The 21,518-nt window shown below is 40.2% G+C and overlaps 2 protein-coding genes across 4 annotated transcripts; both read left to right on the top strand.

The window, feature by feature from the left end:
• Positions 1-4,728: 4,728 nt before the first annotated feature.
• Positions 4,729-21,037, top strand: LOC311283939 (B-cell receptor CD22-like). Of its 3 annotated transcripts, XM_084398720.1 has the most exons (12): positions 4,736-4,991; positions 5,653-5,754; positions 5,913-6,260; positions 6,359-6,607; positions 6,695-6,949; positions 7,042-7,296; positions 7,388-7,631; positions 18,344-18,354; positions 19,588-19,684; positions 19,773-19,815; positions 20,056-20,252; positions 20,431-21,037. In XM_084398720.1, exons 2-12 carry the CDS (start codon positions 5,700-5,702, stop codon positions 20,477-20,479), a joined length of 1,803 nt encoding a protein of 600 aa, XP_084254846.1. In that variant the 5' UTR covers positions 4,736-4,991; positions 5,653-5,699; the 3' UTR covers positions 20,480-21,037. The 3 variants fall into 3 exon arrangements, 2 of the variants coding, with proteins under 2 accessions (XP_084254846.1, XP_084254845.1); XR_014626144.1 differs by lacking the exons at positions 18,344-18,354; positions 19,588-19,684; positions 19,773-19,815; positions 20,056-20,252; positions 20,431-21,037 and adding exons at positions 11,263-11,310; positions 11,432-11,471; positions 11,570-11,832; positions 11,980-12,371 and having other exon boundaries at positions 4,729-4,991; positions 7,388-7,636; XM_084398719.1 differs by lacking the exons at positions 18,344-18,354; positions 19,588-19,684; positions 19,773-19,815; positions 20,056-20,252; positions 20,431-21,037 and adding exons at positions 11,263-11,341; positions 11,432-11,471; positions 11,570-11,832; positions 11,980-12,371 and having other exon boundaries at positions 4,745-4,991; positions 7,388-7,636.
• LOC311286523 (B-cell receptor CD22-like) lies at positions 13,795-18,338 on the top strand (the record flags this gene model as incomplete). The annotated part of the gene is made up of 7 exons (XM_084402733.1): positions 13,795-14,947; positions 15,381-15,737; positions 15,836-16,081; positions 16,798-17,055; positions 17,149-17,403; positions 17,738-17,992; positions 18,088-18,338. Coding segments are annotated over exons 1-7 (1,680 nt in total), but the record flags the coding sequence as incomplete, so codon positions are not given.
• Positions 21,038-21,518: the final 481 nt, after the last annotated feature.

Here is a 21,518-nt window from a genome sequence, read left to right as displayed (position 1 = left end):
AGTAAACAACAAAAATGCCAGCAAACGGTGGCACGATCACGCTGTTTCCAGTGATTTCCTTCTGATTAGTTTCTTTTTGTTGATAAAACTTCCATGTGTTGGTGAAAAGATGGGTTAGTGTGACGTTGTTCCAGAGAGGCGTGTTACGGGCGTGTTTTAGTGAAGCGCTGTGGAGCTTCTGGCCCGACAGTGGAAACTATTAGCCCGGCACGGCCCGTTTAAAGCCCTGGCTCGCACTGGCCCGACAGTGGAAGCGCGACTATTAACAACCAGAGAGCGCAGCAGTCACAGTTCACTCTGCTCTGCACACAGACAATATAGATTTTGAATCTATAAAAAAAGTTATGTTGCCTCTGCTAATCATATCATAATTTCAATTCTTATAGTTTCACAAAAACAGCTTTTATCTCCTGACCCCCTGTAGCCTAATATCTAGGCCTACTGTTTCCATTTCCATGTATTCACTTTACAGACACTTTTATCCAAAGCCACTTACAACAAGAATTGCTCGTAGAATAACATTCAAATACTGTTTTCATTCTGTTCAAATGAGCATGTCAAACTTTTTTTACCTGGGGCCGTATTCACAAAGAATCTTACAAGAGGCTACAAGTATAGCTCCTAACTGGCGAATTTAAGAGAAACTCCTAAAAATAGTGGGCATGTCACTCATAACTTTAGACTCTTAGGGCCCTATTTTAGATTAGATTAGATTAGATTCAACTTTATTGTCATTACACAAGTACAGGTACAAGGCAACGAAATGCAGTTTAGGTCTAACCAGAAGTGCAATAGCAGCAAGTGCAGGATATACAGTGGTTCATAAGTGCAGAACATGGATATGTACTGAATAAATATAGAGTTGAATACTATTATAAACAAAAATTTACAGATAGATTGTCCTATGAATATAATATACAGATAACTATTACTGTGAACAGAATTTACAGCTAGATATGTACTGAATATAATAATATACAGATGGCTATTACTATAAACAGAATGTTTACAGATAGATATGTACTGAATATAATATACAGATGGCTGTTACTATAAACATAATTTTACAGATAGATATGTACTATGAATATATATACAGATGGCTGTTACTATAAACAGAATGTGAGCATAATATACAGATGGATATTACTATAAACAGAATTTTACAAATAGATATATGTATAAGTTAGGCTAATGAGCAGTATAACAATGGATTTAAAGTAGTGCAAATAAAGTTTGGACAGAAGCTATCCGAGTGAGTGCAGTGGAAAGTAATTGCATATTACAGTTAAGGTACGATATTGCAATGTATATATAACAGTCGGTACTGTAATAAACAGTCGGCAGTGCAAATGAGCATATTCCAGTCAAGGTAGTAGTGCAAGATGCATATGTAAACAGTTGTTACTGTAATAACAGTCAGCAGTGCAAATGAACATTATAGTATTGCAAATAACAAAATGGAGGCAGGTGTGAGGAGGGAGAGGAGAGTCAATCAGTATATAAGGGGAGTGGGATCAATGAGGGTTAGAGTTTAATAAAGAGACAGCTCTGGGGAAAAAACTGTTCTTTAGTCTGCTGGTCCTGGTCCGGAGGCACCTGAAACGCCTGCCGGAAGGCAGGAGAGAAAACAGTCTGTGGGCTGGGTGAGAGGAGTCCTTAAGGATGCTGCGAGCTCGATGCAGACAGCGTTTCCTCTGGATGTGCTCGATGGCAGGTAGTGGAGTCCCAGTGATGCGCTGGGCGGTTTTCACCACCCGCTGCAGTGCCTTGCGCTCTGCAACAGAACAGCTCCCATACCACACTGTAGCACAGTTGGTCAGGATGCTTTCTATTGCACAGCGATAGAAGTTCACCAGGATAGTGGAGGAAAGCTGATTCTTCCTCAGTGTCCTCAGGAAGAAGAGGCGCTGGTGAGCCTTCTTGACCAGGCTGGAGGTGTTGGTTGTCCAGGTCATGTCCGCCGAGATGTGGGTCCCCAGGAACTTGAAACTGGAGACACGCTCAACAGCCATTCCATTGATGTGGATGGTGTCGTGTGTGCCTCTTGACACTTTCCTGAAGTCCACGATGAGCTCCTTCGTTTTGGTGGTGTTGAGGAGCTGGTTATTTTCGGTGCACCATGTGGCCAGGTGCTTGATCTCCTCCCTATAGGCAGTCTCATCGTTGTTGCTGATGAGACCAATCACCGTAGTGTCGTCCGCAAACTTGACGATGGAATTAGATCCGTACACAGGCTTGCAGTCGGAGGTGAAGAGGGAGTAGAGGAACGGGCTTAGCACACAGCCTTGTGGTACACCAGTGTTGAGTGTGATGGATGTGGAGCAGTTGGAGCCTGATCGAACATTCTGGGGTCTGTTGGTCAAGAAGTCCAAAATCCAGTTGCACATGGAGGTGTTGAAGCCCAGGTCTCCAAGTTTGGCTATTAACTTAGTTGGGATGACAGTGTTGAATGCTGAGCTGAAGTCAACAAACAGCATGCGTGCATAAGTGTTCTTATTGTCCAGATGTGTGAGCACAGAGTGCAGTGCCATGGAGACTGCATCCTCTGTGCTCCTATTGCTACGGTAGGCAAACTGGTGTGAGTCCAATGTGGATGGTAGAGAGTCTTTTAGGTGTGCCAGGACCAGCCGCTCAAAGCACTTCATTACGATGGGTGTGAGTGCTACAGGGCGGTAGTCATTAAGGCACTTCGGGCTGGAGTGTTTTGGCACTGGCACAATGGAAGTGCATTTAAAGCATGTTGGTACAGTTGCTTGGGCAAGAGACAGGTTGAAAATGTCTGTAAAAACCCCAGCGAGCTGCTCCGCACATGCCCTGAGTACGCGTCCAGGGATGTTGTCTGGTCCAGCAGCCTTGTGCGCGCTGATCCTGCTCAGTGCATTGCAGACATCTGTGGAGGAGAGTGTGATCGGTGGGTGGTCAGCTGAGGATTTGAGCTTGGTGGCAGTTTCTCTGTTGTCTCTTTCAAAGCGAGCATAAAAGTCATTTAGCTCGTTCAGGAAGTTGACATCAGTGGCTGCGGGGGTGGAGTGAGAGGGTTTGTAGTCACTGATGGCCTGAATGCCCTGCCACATGCGCCGAGGGTCAGCGTTGGAAAAGTGTCCCTCTATCTTAAGCTTGTAGCAGTGCTTGGCCTCTTTGATGCCCCTTTTCAGATTTGCTCTGGATGTGCTATAGGCTTTAACGATCTGAAACGCAAGTGTCAAAGCGCAAAGCGCAAGTAACTTTGTGGGCGGGTCTTGGCGCTGTTGCTATTTTCCCGGCGGGATAAATGACTCTTGCGCCTGGCACAAATCTAAAAGGGGTTGGTCTGAAGTAGCTTCATTATTCATAGGTGTGGTTTGGGCGTAACATGAAATAAACCAATCAGAGCGTCATCTCACATTCCCTTTAAGAGCAGGCGCTCTTGTTCTAAAGCGGATTCCTATTATAACGGTGGATTTGCCAGGCGCACGACAGGAGCGCTTCAAGGCCGAGGAGACCGACGTTCTCGTCAGGGACGTTGGGGATGGAGAAACACACCCAAATTAATTTCGGTTAAACAGGCGTATGATAATTTGGGTAAATGTGTAAGCTAGATGTATGCTTTTATAATAAACTGTCTGTCTATCTATCTATCTATCTATCTATCTATCTTTTGTAATAATGTATGATTTGCAAAAATGATAACTGCTGCGTCTGTGTGTAGATGAGAGAATCAAAGTGTATGCGCGTTGTGCACACGCTCCATTGATTAAGGCCAAGCATGTTCCCTTAAAATAGCATATTAATAACATGCGCAACGCGCCACTGACTTTAAACTGTTTTTTTTTTCGGTTAGTGGCGCAATTGTTTTCTAAACCTGTAAAATAGCATGAGGGAACGTTTGCGCCGGAACACGCCTCCTCTTTGCGCTGAACCGCCCCGGGGAGCGCAAGTGTATTTCTTAGTTAACCGACGTGCTTCTGTGGAGGGAAAAGTCCGCTTTGCGCGGGTGCAAAATAGGAATGATACATGCGTCCGTGTACAAAGTAAATTGCGCTGGGTGCAAGATAGGGCCCTTAATGTGTTTTACTAAGAGTATTCATGATATTAATCTGTCAATAATAATAATAATACTAATAATAATATCATCATCATATTATTAATGCTGACCTGGTTTAACTAACTTTTATGTGATAGCCCTATAATAGGAGTCCTGTGCCTATCTCTGGGTTACTGGCTTAGATAAGATCTGCACTAAAACAGATTGAGTGTAGTATAGCTTAATTTTGTGCCGATTTGTCAGTTGTTTATGTTGCCCAAACAAGCCAAATGCCCCCCCCAATGCCCCCCCAAACATGACATCCTGGTAACCCCTCTGCTTGCAACCAATCCCTTTTTTGGTTTTCATGAATTATAAAGTGGTAATGTTGTGGTTTTAGTATTGTGCAACAAGGAAAAGTGAGTGTCTGTGCTGTACAGGATACAGCTTCTGTCAGGTCAGGATTTGCATAAAGGTTTAATGCAGTTTGTAGGCCTCTTGTCAACTCAAAAAAGAGGAAGTGAGAGTCAAGGGTTTTAGTGAAGATGATCTTATAAAGTCCCATCAAACTCAATAAATTAATTCCAAGCATTTGTTCACTCGACAGGAACTCTGTATCTGTGAACAATCCTGTCTGTGAAGAAATAAAAAGTTCCACTGCATGTGAAAATCACACACATCTTAAAGAAATGCTTTGAAAATGTGAATAACTTTGCATGTTCTCGACTCTTTTCACTTCCTCTTTATTTCTCCGTTTGGCTAATTCTCGTGCTCTGAGGGATGCTGCTTCATTTGCCCTGTCCGGTTCATGATGAGGTATTTTCTTATGTTACAGAAAGTATTATCTGAGTAGTTTTAATCAAAGCTAGTTTTGAAGCAGCAAGTAGGGTTAAAATGTAAAGAGGAAGATAAAGAGTTCGTCTTCAAGGCTCATCTTATGGTTGTAAACCTCTGATTCACTGCATCGTTTCATCGCTGAGAAACGGTAAGGGAATTTCTCTGTTTGTAGTATGTAACGTTACATTTAAAAGTAAAATAGGAATTATCTTTGTTATCTGCATGTGTTCATACTGTATGTTTAAAAAAAATGCAAAAGTTAAGATGGTGCATCAATAAAATATCAGGTTGGAGGTTTCTTAGATTTTTACTGATATCTGAGATGGAAACTCTGTCAGTATTTATCAGTATTTTTATTTGTTGACTATACTAATTAAATAACATTTTCATAAAAGAAATAGTTTTACTCAATTTAGACCTGTACCTCATGGGTGAAAAAAAAATAAAATAAAAATCCAAATCATGTTTTACCCGGGAATATGAAAAAACGTTATCCCGTGGTTTCCCAGACAAGGTCCCAGACTAAAATGCATGTTTGAGCCGTTATAACTGAAAGCAACTTGCGCTGATAAATATGTCAGTGCCATTGTTTTGTCTCAAGATGCACACCGGTAATGTTTTTTTATTTCTGAGGCACTTTTATAAAAGCTACTCAAATGTCCTAATGGAACTAAGGCCTAATCCTGGCATCATCAAGCCCTGTCTGTAAAACCGGGCCTATATTTCACATAAAAATCTTGTTTTTAAATTTTTATGTCATGAAAACTATCTCACAATAACCTGAACTTGTTCTTGCCGAATTTCAAAAGATTCACCTTCACAGAAGCTAAAATAAGTGGCTTTGTGATTCCTGCTCATGTCAGTCAGAATGGCTCCTCCTCTTCCTCTGATCTTGCTGCTCATGATTTCGGGTAAGTCAGACTATATTTCTGCTTTTCAACATCTGCAAGTACTACAGATGCAGGTAATTTGAATAAAAAAAATCTTTTCAGATTTTTTCAGTGAAAAAGGTTGGGAAGTGGCTGGTGATCGTGATGCTAAATTGTTCAGGATGAATTCTGTGTTTCAGGGGTTTCTAGTGCTGATTGGAGTGTGAGTTACAGTCCTTTACACATCTGTGCACTAAAGGACTCAACAGTGATAATGAGATGCACTTATAAATACCCTACTGGATATCAGATCATGAAAGTGTTCTGGACAAAAGGCCCAATACAAGAGGGTGTTGAGCTTCTACATCTGTCTGAGGACCCTGAATACAGTCAGAGGCTTCAGTATCTGGGAGATAAACAGAAGAACTGCACCATCAGACTGAGTCATGTGACACTGAAGGATTCACGCATGTACTATTTCAGATTCATCACTGATAAACCTAATGGAAAATGGACTGGTGTTCCAGGAGTGACTCTTACTATCACAGGTGACTTTAATGAGGTTTATCTCTTCTTCTGTGCATTATGTAGAATAATAATCAGTGTATGACAGCAGCACTAGATATAATGTGTGTGTTGTGTTCAGATCTTCAGGTGGAGTCTCCTGAGAGAGTGACAGAGGGAGATTCAGTCAATCTGAGATGTAAAAGCAGCTGCGCTCTGACTGACAGAGCAACATTCATCTGGTACAGAAACTCACAGCCATTAACTGATAGAAGAGACAGAAACAATGAACTCCTGCTGCAGTCAGTCAGAAGAGAGGATTCAGGCAGATATAGCTGTGCTGTAGACGGACACACTCACATCTCTCCTGCTGTTCAGCTCAATGTCATGTGTGAGTACAGATTCATTTAGTCTTTTAAAAAACTGGAGATTGAGTTTGAATTAGATGATTTGAGGTTTTCATTTTTGTCCTTTTTAGACCCTCCAAAGAGCGTCTCAGTGTCCATCAGTCCATCTGGTGTAATAGTGGAGGGAGATTCAGTGACTCTGAACTGCATCAGTGACTCAAACCCTCCTGCAGAAATCAGCTGGTTTAAAGGAAGAACGATTGTAGGATCTGGAAGAATCTACAACATCTCAAAGATCAGCTCTGATGACAGTGGAGAATACAAGTGCAAGTCCATCTATGAACATCGAGAGAAATACTCTGATGCTGTGACTTTAAACGTCATGTGTGAGTTAATGATCATCCGCTCATTGTTCAAAAATTTCAAATTCATTATTGTCTAATATTTGTTGTGAATTTTCATTTTTGTCCTGTTTTAGACCCACCCAGGAGTGTCTCAGTGTTGATAAGTGAATCTGGTGTAATAGTGGAGGGAGTTTCAGTGACTCTGAACTGCATCAGTGACTCAAACCCTCCTGCAGAAATCAACTGGTTTAAAGGAGGAACGATTGTAGGATCTGGAAGAATCTACAACATCTCAAAGATCAGCTCTGATGACAGTGGAGAATACAAGTGCAAGTCCATCTATGAACATCGAGAGAAATACTCTGATGCTGTGACTTTAAACGTCATGTGTGAGTTAATAATCATATGCACATTGTTTAAAATTTCCAAACACATAATTTTGTAATAGTTATTGTGAATTTTCATTTTTGTCTGTTTTAGATCCTCCCAGGAGCGTCTCAGTGTTGATGAATGGATCTGGTGTAATAGTGGAGGGAGATTCAGTGACTCTGAACTGCATCAGTGACTCAAACCCTCCTGCTCTGAACTTCAGCTGGTTTAAGGAGAATGAAACCTCAGCTGTTGGATCTGGACAGAGTTTCAGTGCACTACAGAGTGGACGCTTCTACTGTCAGGCTCACAATCAACATGGATCTCAGAGATCAGACGCTGTAACTGTCACAGTACATGGTGTGTACCATATGCACTTTTGACTTTGCATGTCATTTGGAAAGAAAAGGGGGAGGGGGAGATCCGAAATTATAATAACAATTGACAAGTTATTGTTAATTTTGTGAATGTATTCATAAAACACCTAAAGCCATTTATGTTTGATGGAGGCTCAGTTTGGACTTTTAGGTTCAGTGTAACTGAGTAACTTCATTTTATGTAGTGGGTAAAAAAGAACATAAACAAAAAGCAATACTACAGTATTCTGTTATTATAACAATACATTATTTTTTAAAACCACTTCAAAGTCTAATCTAGATTATGTGAATTTTTAATTACTATGCATGAAAAATACAATAGTACTGGAAACAAATATTTCACACAATGTAAGTCACCCATAGTCACCTTTTTCTCTGAGCGATAGTAAACAAATCCTTGATATACACTGCAAGCAGGGCCAAGTGTGGGTATCTGCAAGTTGGAGTAATGCAATTTGGAGCTCTTAGCAGGACTCGAACCCAGGCCCATCCACATGGGAGTCGGGCGCTCTAACAAGGAGGCTAAAGACTGCAGTCTCTAGTGTCAGTGGCTAGAGCACCTCTTGAGATCAGGGGAGTGAGGTTTACATGCACAGTTCCCACTAGCCTACATCTTTTACACTCACCCCCCTAAACCTCACTCCCATCAGCTTCGCAGCACCACTGTAGCCCCTCCAGTTCGGACTGCCCGCTCTAAGCGGGATGCGAACCCGGTCCCTTCCACATGGGAGCCGGGCGTTCTAACAAGATCGCAGTCTCTGGAGAAAGGTCTTCATCATTGGTCATGAAAGCTATCTGTCAGGGTGTGGCGTGGGATAAGGGGTTAATTTCTGTTGTAGCAGTTCACCTTTTGGCACGCCTCCTTTTGGCACACCCATTACTGCATCCTGCAGCAATCCCTGTTTCAGCAGGGCTGCCAATTCTCAGGCATTCAGCATTAGACTCATATAATTGCTCTCACCGCCACACACCCATTTTCTTACGCAGTAAATAAAACTCTTTGGGGCAAAGACTGGACACTGACAATGCGCCAACAGACAAGACAGAGTAGGTTATTGTTGATATGAAACAAAGTCTCCCCTTTCAATTTCTGTCAGTTTTATTACAAAATTCAAACAATAATTTCCGTTTACTGATCTGTCACGCCTTTAATGTGTTAATGCACCTCAGTTAAAGTGGCGTGTGAACCGATCTGGGGTGCGTTTCCCGAAAGCATCGTTGGCCAACTATGATCGCAATGTCCACTGAACTCTATTGGTAACGACGGAACTTGCGACCATAGTTGGCCAACGATGCTTTCGGGAAACGCACCCCTGTCTTCCACTAGTTCATTACTAGTGTCCATTACTAGTTATAGCTCCAAATAAACATGAATGGAAATCAGAAGGAATTTTGAAAGATACAATACAGCTTACTTAAATGTATCAGTACACTCAAATGTACTGAGTGTTTCAACCGAAGAAAGATGTGAATAAAAACGTTGCTGCTGTGGGAGGGACAGAAAGCTCTTGGATTTTATCAAAAATATCTTAAGTCTTGTTCCGAAGATGAACGAAGGTCTTATGAGTTTGGAACGACATGAGGGTGAACAATTAATGACAGAATTTTCATTTTTGGGTGAACAAACCCTTTAATCTAATAATCCACACAATATACAGGAGAATCATAGGGAGAAACACAGGGCTTACATGGACAGGTAGATTGACTGAAAGAGAACAGGTGTGCAGGACTAATTAACAAATGAGGTAACTAACTAGATACCACAGGTTGGCCAAACGGGAACAGAAAGCATCAAAAACTAAACAAGATAAGACTACACTTGATATTACACCCCATCTCGAAAGGCGCATCCCCATGCCGTAACAAACGGTCCAACTGAGGAAGGGGGTTCTGGAGGTGGATGTGGAACATGAGATTAATGTAACCAGACAGGGATAGGAAAAACAGTCCGTGGAGGAATGGGAGGAGCAGGAGTAGCCAGGCGGGGAACCAGAGTGCACCCAGGGCGATGTCCCAGAGTGGAGTCGAGGGAGGGAGGAGCCAGGTTGGTGGCTTGGCTGTCAACACCATGGGGACAATGGAAGGAGATGGAGCCAATGGAGGTGGATCTAAAGATCTGATGAGCCCATGCAACATCGATGGCTCTGGAGATCAAGGCAGAGCCGCAGCGATGAAAATTCAAGGTAGAACCAGAGGATTGAGGTGAAGCCGGTGGAACTGAGGACCAAGACGGAGCCAGAGGGATGACGGAGCCAGTCGAGGGGTGGAGAGATGGAGCGCAGAGGCTCAGAAGACCATTGTGCAGGCAGGACTATGTCTGACCAAGCCAGAGCCCTAGGAACAATGAAGCCTGGTGGAGCTGTAGGGACGATGGTCTCTGGTGGAGCCGAAGGAGGAAGAAGCCAAGGCGGAACCGACAGGTTGACGGACTGAGGTGAAGTAATAGGATCAGTGGCTGGAGGCAGAGCCAGGGGATCCACTTGCCTGGGCGATGCAGGAGAACTGAGGACTCCAGGCGAATCCACACAGTGTAGTGGTGTCAGAGAAAGAGCCGAGGGACTGGTGTGAACCAGTGTCAACTCTATCTCCGACACACCAGGGACTGGTGTGAACCAGCGGAGGCGAGGCTGACAAACTAGCTGCCTTTGGAAGAGGAGGTGGGAGAGGGAGGCTGACTGGGAACTCTGGCGACACAGGATATTACAAGCTGGGCGAAACCATCATGGGGACACAGGAGACTTTGTACTGGATGAGACCAGTAAGGATGGGAGAAACAGGAGGGAAACTCAAATTACTCTAAAAAACAGTTAGCAAAGGCCAGCTGCAGCTCACCCTCAATAGCTGGAATATGGCTTCCTCCATTCCCTCATATTCAACTAGAATTCCCACGTAATCACACAATGTAGCCGGCTCACGCACCTTGTTAGACATTTCACGAAGCTCGGCCTCCGGGGCGATGTTGGGCTCAGTCTTTGATCCTTCTGGCTCTTTCATCGTTGCAGGCTCAGGCTCAGTCTCATTGTCTGCGGTGGGCTGTAGTATATCCTCCGTGCAGCGGGGTGATGGCTGGCTGTGCTCTGGATCTGGAGTGGGGCTGGTGTCCTCCATGGGGCAGATGGGGAAGTCCGATCCATCATTCACCAGCACCCACACGAAATCCTCTCTGGGACCGTGCACAGGAAGGCTAACTCACTACCCTGACTGCTCTCGTGCCGAATTTACTACCCTCTGACCGTTTGCTCTGCGTTTTTTACCTCACCTTATGAAAGTGGCAATATTTTATGGGTGAGGTGGTTACTTTATTAACGAGTCTGTCTATTTTTTAGCCACTTGGCTAAAATGAATCCACAATGAATCACTGGTGGTCGCTGTTGGACGGTCCTACTTTACAAAATTGCTGTTTGATTTCGTAACAATCATATTTTGTAGGATAAACTTGTTTTCTTTTGCTTTTGTATTGTCAATTAAACAGTATTTTGTATGAGGGGGCACCGTCTCCCCTGCCTCAGTCACAAGATCTTTGACTATGGAGATAAACATGAGTGTGTTGAAATGCAGCCGTCCTCCTGCTGTACACTATGATTCATCCTGTCACTTGTCTTGTTGTAGGACGAAAGTTGCTCTATGCATTTGCTGGGTTCGCTGGTGGATTGGGAGGTATGGTCTTCATTTTCATCATTGTGTTCATGTAAGTTCATTCCGTCTGAAAGCACATTAGTATATCAAGCTGACTTATTTTATAAACAAAATAAACATTTTAGTGAATTATTTATTACAGAAGGAAAAAGCACAGAGCTGAACACATCAGTCAAGAGCAGGTACATCAAATTATCATTAAACAAATGCAAACACCACCCTGTTATACTCAAAGCTTTTCTTTAATAAAAGTGTAACAAGTCATTTTCTCTCATTTTAGGATGATCTGTATGTCAACTTAACAGGCGGAGGAGTAAAAGCTCATGATGGGGTTCAGTCTGAATCTAGTGCCAAAAATCAAAACGATCCCCTGTATTCCTTAATTACCCTAAGCAATTTCAGTGGAGATCAGACTAAAGGAAAAGCTTCTGATTCTGAAGATTCAGATGAGATCCAGTATGCAACTGTCTTGCATCACATGAAGGAAGAGAGCGAAAGCCAGTACGACAACATCAGGACATACCAGCCTGATGCTGCCATGAGGTGAGAAACAGAATCAGGACATGTTTAGAAATTAATCTGAGGCACTTTTGAGCCTCACTCAGTTTAAATTTAGCTCCTGTATTTGTAGGCAGTGCTGATCTGTAAAGGTCATTGATGCCTTTATCTCTGAATATTTTGATTTCACAGATCTGATCAGATCGTGGAGGATCAATCAGTGATTTACAGCACAGTCAAATGATCAACAGATCAGTTTTGTGAATTTACAGTGCTGCCGGGATCTCCATGATAACAGCTCCCTCATGTGGTGGGACTGTGGCACTGATAGTCTGATGCTGGGTTTTCATTTCTCCTGTTTAGCTTTTATTAAGAGCTGGATGTTTTGACTTAATGTTTTTTTTTTCTCTCTCACGTATGCTCTGGTTCTCTGATCGTGATTTTGCTCGAGGCCTAAATTCTCAATCCAGTTTGTAAAAAATCCAGAAAAATGTTGTGTAGCCTATAGAATTTTGATTTGTCGAATTTGTCTGTTCAAGATATTTTTTTGCAATATAATTAATGAATGTATGTTTTTAAATCTACATTCCTGTTGTCTCAATCTGTCGGTCACGTGGCTTACATTTTTCACCCATGTGAGTTGTCAGAAAATCCTTTAAAAATAATAAAATCTTTATCCGATTTGTATGAAATTTGCCATGGTTCGTGTAGAGACCCTTCTGACAAAAATGTGCAAAGAGAAATTATTTGTCAAAACCATTGGCGGAAATTATAAAAAAATTTGCCAAAGCCCACCTCTATACTCTGTGAGCACATTTATCTTAAAGGGTCATGAATCCCAAAACTGGATTTTCTGAGATTTTAACTGAGTTATCTGTGTTGAACATCATAGAAGACAATGTTACCATCTGTTAGTTTGAATAATAGGAGAAAAAAAAATTCCCGGGTTTAAATTCGTCTTCATATCAACATCACAGGACATGATGTTTTCGTGACTCATCAGTTTCTCATAAGTATTCATGAGACTGCGTCACCTTATCCGATGAGAAGATGCCTTGCTTAATTATTCAGGACAGCACACGTTGTTTTCCTTTGACATATGCTTCAAACATGTGAGATCACATACAGCAACTGAGAGATGCATTACTGCGTCAAACATGAATGTTTGTTTGTGCTTTGTAAAAGTAATGCTTCGCATAAGTTCTATTGAATGTAGAATGTGACACAAATGTGATTCATCCACATGGTGAGTGGAACCCTGTCAGTTCTGTTTATTCTTGATTTGGAATCAAGTATATTGTGTATATTGTGTTGCGGAATGGTAAATTGCAGCATACATTTTTTGGGAAGTAGCTCACCAAGACCCACTTTTGTAGCATTTGTCAAAACTGTGGTGAGAACTGACTGGTTTCATAGAGACATGCAATATCTTTCCCTAGTTGACCTGACTGATTTGTACACATCACATGGATCCTTGCAGTAGTTTGAACCAGCAAACGTATGAGCACCTTAGTGGCCATTTCTCCTTCACATCATCTCGCAGTAATAATAACATCAGACGACTCGTATCCGTTTACTGTCAAACTGATAACAACACATGGTCAAGCGCCTAAAGTAGTTACCCAAAAAGAGCAGAAACATCAAGTCTACCTGAGATAACTGTGCAGATGATAACTTACAGTTTTCTATTGTTACATGAAATGAATTATTTCAGACCTTTCAGGCCCATTTTTGTTATTCGCATCTATATATAACTTCGTCTGTGGCGCGAGTCAGACTAAATTCTCACTAGTTAAGCTTCTGTGGTTATGTCAAGGAAGTGAAACCGTCCTCTGTTTTTAAATGCGGACGCAATGACGCATACATGCATTGAAAGACTTGTAACCTAAAAATGTACTTTATGGGGTAACATCTAAAAGAATTGATGGGTAACATGCACATATTACTGATAATCATTGTTACTAATTGCAAATTAGCTTATGCTATACTCTCGATGTGCAATACATATTTTGCCAAATAAAAATAATGAAATATAACTGAATTGTATTCAATAATCTTATATATGTGCAATATTATAACAGCATGCCATGACTAGACACACATGTGTGTAGTGACGCAAGCCACAAAACTTCTTGGAAATGAACCAGTCACTGAAAAAAATTGCCCATGCGTATGTGCAACAGGAAACACCAACAGTTTCCATCAGTTTGCCTTTTATTGAGATTTCACAGCTTCTATTAATAATAGATCTATGTAGGCCCTTGCATGTCAGCAGACTTTTATTTTAAGACTTTGTTTACTGTGTCTTGAAAGTCAAGCTTATATGTATGTGTTGGAATCTTGGCTTGGGAATCGAAATAAAACCTGGAAATAAACAGGATGTTTTTAGGATTTTTAAAAATATAAAATATAAAATTGGTTTAAAAAAATAAACGTATGTGCAACAGGAAACACCAACCTTTACCATCAGTTTGCCTTCTATTGAGATTTCACAGCTTCTATTAATAATAGATCTATGTAATAGACCCTTGCAAGTCAGCAGACTTTTATATTTCAAGACTTTAGGGATTTTTTTTTGTGTGTGTGTGTGTGTGTGTGTTACTATGTGTCTTGAAAGTCGAGCTTTTATGTATGTGTTGAAATCTTGGATTGGGAATCGAAATAAAACCTGGAAATAAACAGGATGTTTTTACGATTTTTAAAAATATAAAACTGGTTTAAAAAAACAAACATTTATTTAAATATAATATCTGTATGTCACTAATCAGAGGTAGAAAAGGGGAAATGACGCAGTTCTGGTTATAAATGAGGCTGGTGGACTTGAAACCTTCCTTATTTCTCCTCAAGTGTCATTTGGGTACAGCTGATGAGGTGTCCTGCTCTACGGTACCACCAGTTTATTATCTATCTATTTTTTGTTTGTGTTTCAAAAACATTTTTAATGATTCTATATGTTGGTCTCATTGATGTCACATTGACAAAGACCGTCTTGCTTAATGATAAAGAACACAAATTGAGCATAATTGCTGCTCATATTGATTATGCGTGTTGTCTGTCAATCTCATCTCACCCTGTTGGAATGATTGTGTCGCAGGTGTTGCTATGGTGACGTCAGTCAGAATGGCTCCTCTTCCTCTGCTCTTTCTCCTCATGATTCAAGGTAAGTCTCTCATGTTTTTCTGCATGTTCTGGTCAGCGCTTTGCTGTCGTGTTTTCATTTATCATTCTTTAATAAAGTAGAATGTTGTTAGTTGCTCGTTGGTATTTAAAATGTTAATTTAGTTTGATTAATTATATTCAAAAAGGAATAATAATGATTTTCCTGCCATTGGAGCAGTATAAGCATGAAGTATGTCCATCTTTGTCTTTTCTCATTAATGTAATGCTAAAATAGCTTAATTAATTGCAGCATAATTCCTAATTAATTTGACTCATATTTTCATTTTTAGACAGTCCTAGTATTTTCACTTTAGTTTTCATGCTGTATCAGATGTTAAATTCTGCTTTTCCTCAACAACCACAAGACATTCAAAGACTGAGCAAATATATTCTATTATGTTTTCTGTTTGTTTATTATACATTTTGTTTTTAAGGAGTTTTCAGTGATCATGATGATTGGGGTGTGAGTTACAGTCCTTCACACATCTGTGCACTAAAGGACTCAACAGTGATAATGAGATGCACTTATAAATACCCTGATGAATATAAAATCAATAAAGCGTTCTGGACCAAAACAGAGGTAAAAGATAATGTCGAGCCTCCAGATCTGTCTGAGGACCCTGAATACAGTCAGAGGCTTCAGTATCTGGGAGATACACAGAAGAAATCCACCATCAGACTGAGTCATGTGACACTGAAGGATTCACACAAGTACTATTTCAGATTCATCACTAATAAACCTAAAGATGGAAAATGGATTGGTGCTTCAGGAGTGACTCTTACTGTCACAGGTGACTTTGATGAGGTTTATCTCTTCTTCTGTGCATTATGTTGAATAATAATCAGTGTATGACAGCAGCACTAGATATAATGTGTGTGTTGTGTTCAGATCTTCAGGTGGAGTCTCCTGAGAGAGTGACAGAGGGAGATTCAGTCACTCTGAGATGTAAAAGCAGCTGCGCTCTGACTGACAGAACATTCATCTGGTACAGAAACTCATCGAAGATATTAACTAAGAATAAATACAGTAACAAACTCTCCATCAATCCAGTCAGAAGAGAGGATTCAGGCAGATATAGCTGTGCTGTAGACGGACACACTCACATCTCTCCTGCTGTTCAGCTCAATGTCATGTGTGAGTACAGATTCATTTGCCATTATTTGAACAAATAAAAAATTAGTTGACTTTTATTATATCATGTTGACTAATATTATATCATGATTAGCACATCACCTGTGACACTTTATAAACTTGATTCCCACATCTCTGGGTTCAGGCCAAATACTGAGCCCGGAACACTTTCCTCGGACAGCATGCCCAAATATGTACTCTATCTAACTTATTTGTAAGTGTTAAGTGTTAACTTAAATCATGTTTCATTAACAAAGTTCGGGAGGAGCACGTTCAAATAATATATCCAATCAACATGTCATGAGAAGAGAGAGAGGCCTATGTGCACACTGTCGACTCGCCTACATTCCTCGACACTTTTCAGCATCCCTCCACCACCCCGACTCCTCACTCTTGGCTTGTTCCTATCACAGCCAGGAATATGGGAGAGTACTCTGGGTTCGGGCCGAATACCGAGCCTGGAGCCCTCTCCTCGGACAGCACGGTGGTTTTACAGAGGGGATGCTTTTTGTAAATTTATTTTTTATTTTTTATTTTGTAATTTGTTTGCAAAATTGAGTGTGTAACCTAACAGCAACCAAAATGCAATGTTATGGAAACAGAGGATCCTGAGTTGTTGTTATTGATGTTGACAACACATTTTCTAAATATACTGTAGTCTGTGATCAAAGACAAAGTTGCTTAGTTTATTTTATGCCATTTTTGATTTTCATTTTTAGACCCTCCCAGGAGCGCCTCAGTGTCCATCAGTCCATCTGGTGTAATAGTGGAGGGAGATTCAGTGACTCTGAACTGCATCAGTGACTCAAACCCTCCTGCAGAAATCAGCTGGTTTAAAGGAAAAAGGAATATTTTGCAATCTGGTGAAACATACAGCATCACTAATATTAAGTCTGAGGCCAGCGGAGACTATCATTGCTCTGCTAGAAACAATCATGGATCTCAGACTTCTGCTGCTGTGAATGTGAATATCATGTGTAAGTCTGCCTTTATTTCTGGAAGAGTATTTTTGCAATGATTTCTCACTGCATGTCATTTTACACGTTTTTTTTTTTTTTTTGTCTTAACAGATCCTCCCAGGAATGTCTCAGTGTTGATAAGTGGATCTGGTGTAATAGTGGAGGGAGATTCAGTGACTCTGAACTGCATCAGTGACTCAAACCCTCCTGCAGAAATCAGTTGGTTTAAAGGAGGAACGATTGTAGGATCTGGAAGAATCTTCAGCATCTCAAAGATCAGCTCTGATGACAGTGGAGAATACAAGTGCAAGTCCATCAATGAACATGGAGAGAAATACTCTAATGCTGAGACTTTAAACGTCATGTGTGAGTTTTTTTTTTTTTATATATATATAGAGAAAAAATTTTTTTGACAAGACATCCGCTAAACATATATGATCCAACAGTCTCATGACAATTCGTAACTATCTTACATTTTGGAAAATATGTGAATAAAAGTTTACATGAATTGGTAGTCTCATTTATACAGTTTTGTATGACCTGCTCATGGGTCAGGTTTAGGGGTGCAGGTTCCTGCTTATTTTTATTGCAAATCCTTTTTTTTTTTTATGAATCACATCATAAAATTCTTACTATTTCTCATGAGATCGAGCTGTGAAATTTATTTTGTAGATTAATAATTTCGCCTTTTTCATGATAGACCCTCCCAGGAATGTCTCAGTGTCCATCAGTCCATCTGGTGTAATAGTGGAGGGAGATTCAGTGACTCTGAACTGCATCAGTGACTCAAACCCTCCTGCAGAAATCAGCTGGTTTAAAGGAAGAACATTTGTAGGATCTGGAAGAATCTACAGCATCTCAAAGATCAGCTCTGATGACAGTGGAGAATACAAGTGCAAGTCCATCAATAAACATGGAGAGAAATACTCTGATGCTGTGACTTTAAACGTCATGTGTGAGTTAATGATGGTTCAGTCACTGTTGTAACAAACAAATTAGTGGATTAACAATCGCAAAACATGGATTTAGAGTTTATTTTGTCTTTTTTAGATCCTCCCAGAAACGTCTCAGTGTTGATAAGTGGATCTGGTGTAATAGTGGAGGGAGATTCAGTGACTCTGAACTGCATCAGTGACTCAAACCCTCCTGCTCTGAACTTCAGCTGGTTTAAGGAGAATGAAACCTCAGCTGTTGGATCTGGACAGAGTTTCAGTGCACTACAGAGTGGACGCTTCTACTGTCAGGCTCACAATCAACATGGATCTCAGAGATCAGACGCTGTAACTGTCACTGTCACTGTCACAGTCACTGTTAAAGGTAAAATCATTTAAATATTTGAGCAGAATTTTTGAGAAAAAATAAAAATAAAATGATGGTACAAGTTTTGAACAGCAGATGTGCTGGTTGTTACCAAGCGGCAACCTTCCGGTCTCTCACTTAAATCCAACACGGGAGTGACTTAAACTGCAGTTCATCCACTGTCCACTAGAGACAGGCTCCAAAAGAGAGTCAATCCCATAGACCCCCATGTTAAAATGCCCAACTTTACATCAGATTAAAAAAAAAAAATGTTTACAGCCTGGTGCAAAAAGTGGTTTTGGTCTATATATCTAATTTTGCCCTTCATGACGACTGTGAAGGGGTTTAATTTTGTTGTAACTCATCCGTTTAAATTATATTAAGCCTTAGAGTTCTGCATAATTAAGGGCGTGGCCACTTGAGTGACAGGTGGATTGCCGCTGATGTCACTACAAGCCTTTTGTCTGCTGTCTGTTAGCGTCACGTCACCTCAGCTAATCCGCCTCGATGCCCATTTTCGGTTATTGCGGTGCCAAGATGGTGACGGCCGGCTCCGCCCACTTTGAGCTTCAGAAATGCTCTTCAGAAAACTGCGGATGATGTCACGGACACTACGCCCATTGCTTTATACAGTCTATGGTTGTGACGTGACATAATATAGAGATTGGATCTGTAGGAGAAAATTGCTGCTCTACAATGTCAACAATGTAACTTCAAAGGAAAACTAACTTGTGCATAATTAGTTTAAGCAATTCATTTCACTTAATGAATTGAAATTTAAATACTAACATTTTCTATAATTTTTTTTCAAGTGCATAAAAATATTACAGTTTTATTAATTTATTTCGTCATCCAAAGGCCTGCCAGAATACACTGGCTTGCGTAACATATTTTTAATGCAAGGCAACACCCCAGTTAACACAGAACGTTCCCCTAATGTTATTTTTTGGTTATTTTTTGGGAACCAAATACTTACGTTAGGGGAACGTTCTTTTTTGGTTTTATTTTTATGTAACAATAAAATAACGTTCCCAGAACGTTGCTGGGTGGTTACCATAAAAAATAACGTTCTGGGAACCATAAACTAACATTCTGAGAATGTTCTGGGTACCAAAAACTAACGTTATGGGAACCAAAAATTGTTAGCTGGGACAGAACATTTTATGATTTCTGCATCCAATAAACGCTGTCAATGAAAAAAAAAAAAAAAAAATGCAGATGTGAGAACATAAGTATTCATTATTTTTCCAGGGATTTCTTCAGGAGGGCTTTTCACAGTTATTGTGATTATTGTGATCGCAGTCGGATGTGCAGTTTTACTTCTTGTCTGCATCATCATGTTCAAGAGGTGAGATCTTTTGTTTAAATAATACACATTGGGGTAATTATTAATAATTACTATTGTGTGTGTGTTTACATGATTATCTCTGCTACAGGAAGAGAAACTGTGGTGGAGTGCCTGACGTCAAGCAGAATCAGGTCAGAACATAGAGTTATGCATCTGTTTCTGTCTAAAAATAATAATAATTAAGAATCAGTTATTTTCTGCTGTGATATAAAATATATTTAGTATTGTATTGTATGTGATACCAGCATGTAACCAATGAGAAATCATTAAGAAAATGCTAAAGTGAACAGAAACAGAAAGCTCTTCGCTCATTGTAGATGATTTATAGTTAATAGTTAAATTTTCTGAAAGGTTTTGATGTCTTTCTCCAGGTTCAACAACCTTCCAGCTTGGACAGAAACCACAATGATAACAGTCTGTATGCCAGAGTTTCACCCAGCAGAACCAGGACAGATCGGCCGGCAGGAAAAACTGAATCCACAGATTCTGAGAAGATCAAGTACGCAACTATCCAACACAACGGGAACTATGAAAATCTGAGAACGCTCCATCATGACCCTGCTGTGAGGTGAGAAACAAAATAGGTTTGACACACATTTGCTCATTTGACTTTGAAACTTATTTTTATGTTCCATAACTTACATGATCTGCTTCTCATACTGAGGACTTTGATGGACTCCTGCAGTACTTTTGGTGGATCTATAAATGGTCATTCACACTTTATCTCTGATTATGTTGGTCCACAGACGCGGCGCTGCGAAGGATAATTTGGTGATTTACAGCTCGATCAAATGATCCAGGACCCGTCAAATGGATTGAAAATGAAGCTGTAAACGGTCACTTTGTCATCCATTTACTGCAGCTTTTATTCAGATGTTTATAATAGTGATTTAAATGCGTGTCTCATCAGGAGCATTGCACTAGTTAAGTCATTTATTTCTCCTTCGCTGCTGGCCGTCTGTAGGAAGTTCTGGTCAGATGTGCCAATACCACAGACTTAAAACAACAGCAAGAAATGTCCATGCTGGTTATTTACATCATTGTATCTATTCTTTGTAAGACTGCGGTTTGGCGCATCTGTGTGTGGGAAGTTACAGATTAAACGCCTGTCGAAACTTTTTCTGTAAATAGCATGTTTTGTAACATTTCCAAAGTTTTGTAATTTTCCATGAGTTTCTGTCTGTGTTATTTTGCCATTAGTCACTCTTCGGTGAGCATCAGACATATTTGTGTCTGTATCTTCCCACTCTTTATAAATGTAAAATCTTTTCATAGAACATGTTGCTTTGACACACACATATATATATATATTCGTGTATCTGTATATTTTAACATTTAAATAAAGATTATGTAATAAAATGGGTTTTTTGTAATATGTAATTGTGTGTTTTAGGTGAAGTCTTATAGTGACACATGATGTCTGATGACTGGACATACGTTAGTACACATCAAAATCACATCTGACGGACAGTAAATTTAATCGTTTTTTATGTTGAATGTTGATATGGTTTTGTCCTTGACAATAACATGCAAGTTTCACCTCGTAAAGAAAAGAAAACTCTACTGCGCATGTGCAGAGAAAAAGTGCACAATTGCAGTGTGCGCTTTAAATGGATTCTGATTGGCTGTCAACTCTTTTTGAAATTATGACATACAATTATTTATGTCATAATTTTGACTTAAGGCAAGACACCCCAGGAGAATAGGGTAAATAACTAATAGCCACCAATACTTCCCCAGTTACATTAAGCATTGTTAAGATTTTTTGTAGTACAAGTTTTCTGATATTTAGTTTAAATATGCAAATTAGGCATTATACTATAGCAGTACTTTG

This window comes from Rutilus rutilus, assembly GCF_951802725.1.
Source record: "Rutilus rutilus genome assembly, chromosome: 2".
NCBI classification, from domain to species: Eukaryota; Metazoa; Chordata; class Actinopteri; order Cypriniformes; family Leuciscidae; genus Rutilus; species Rutilus rutilus.
This window is presented reverse-complemented; position numbering and strand designations above follow the sequence as displayed.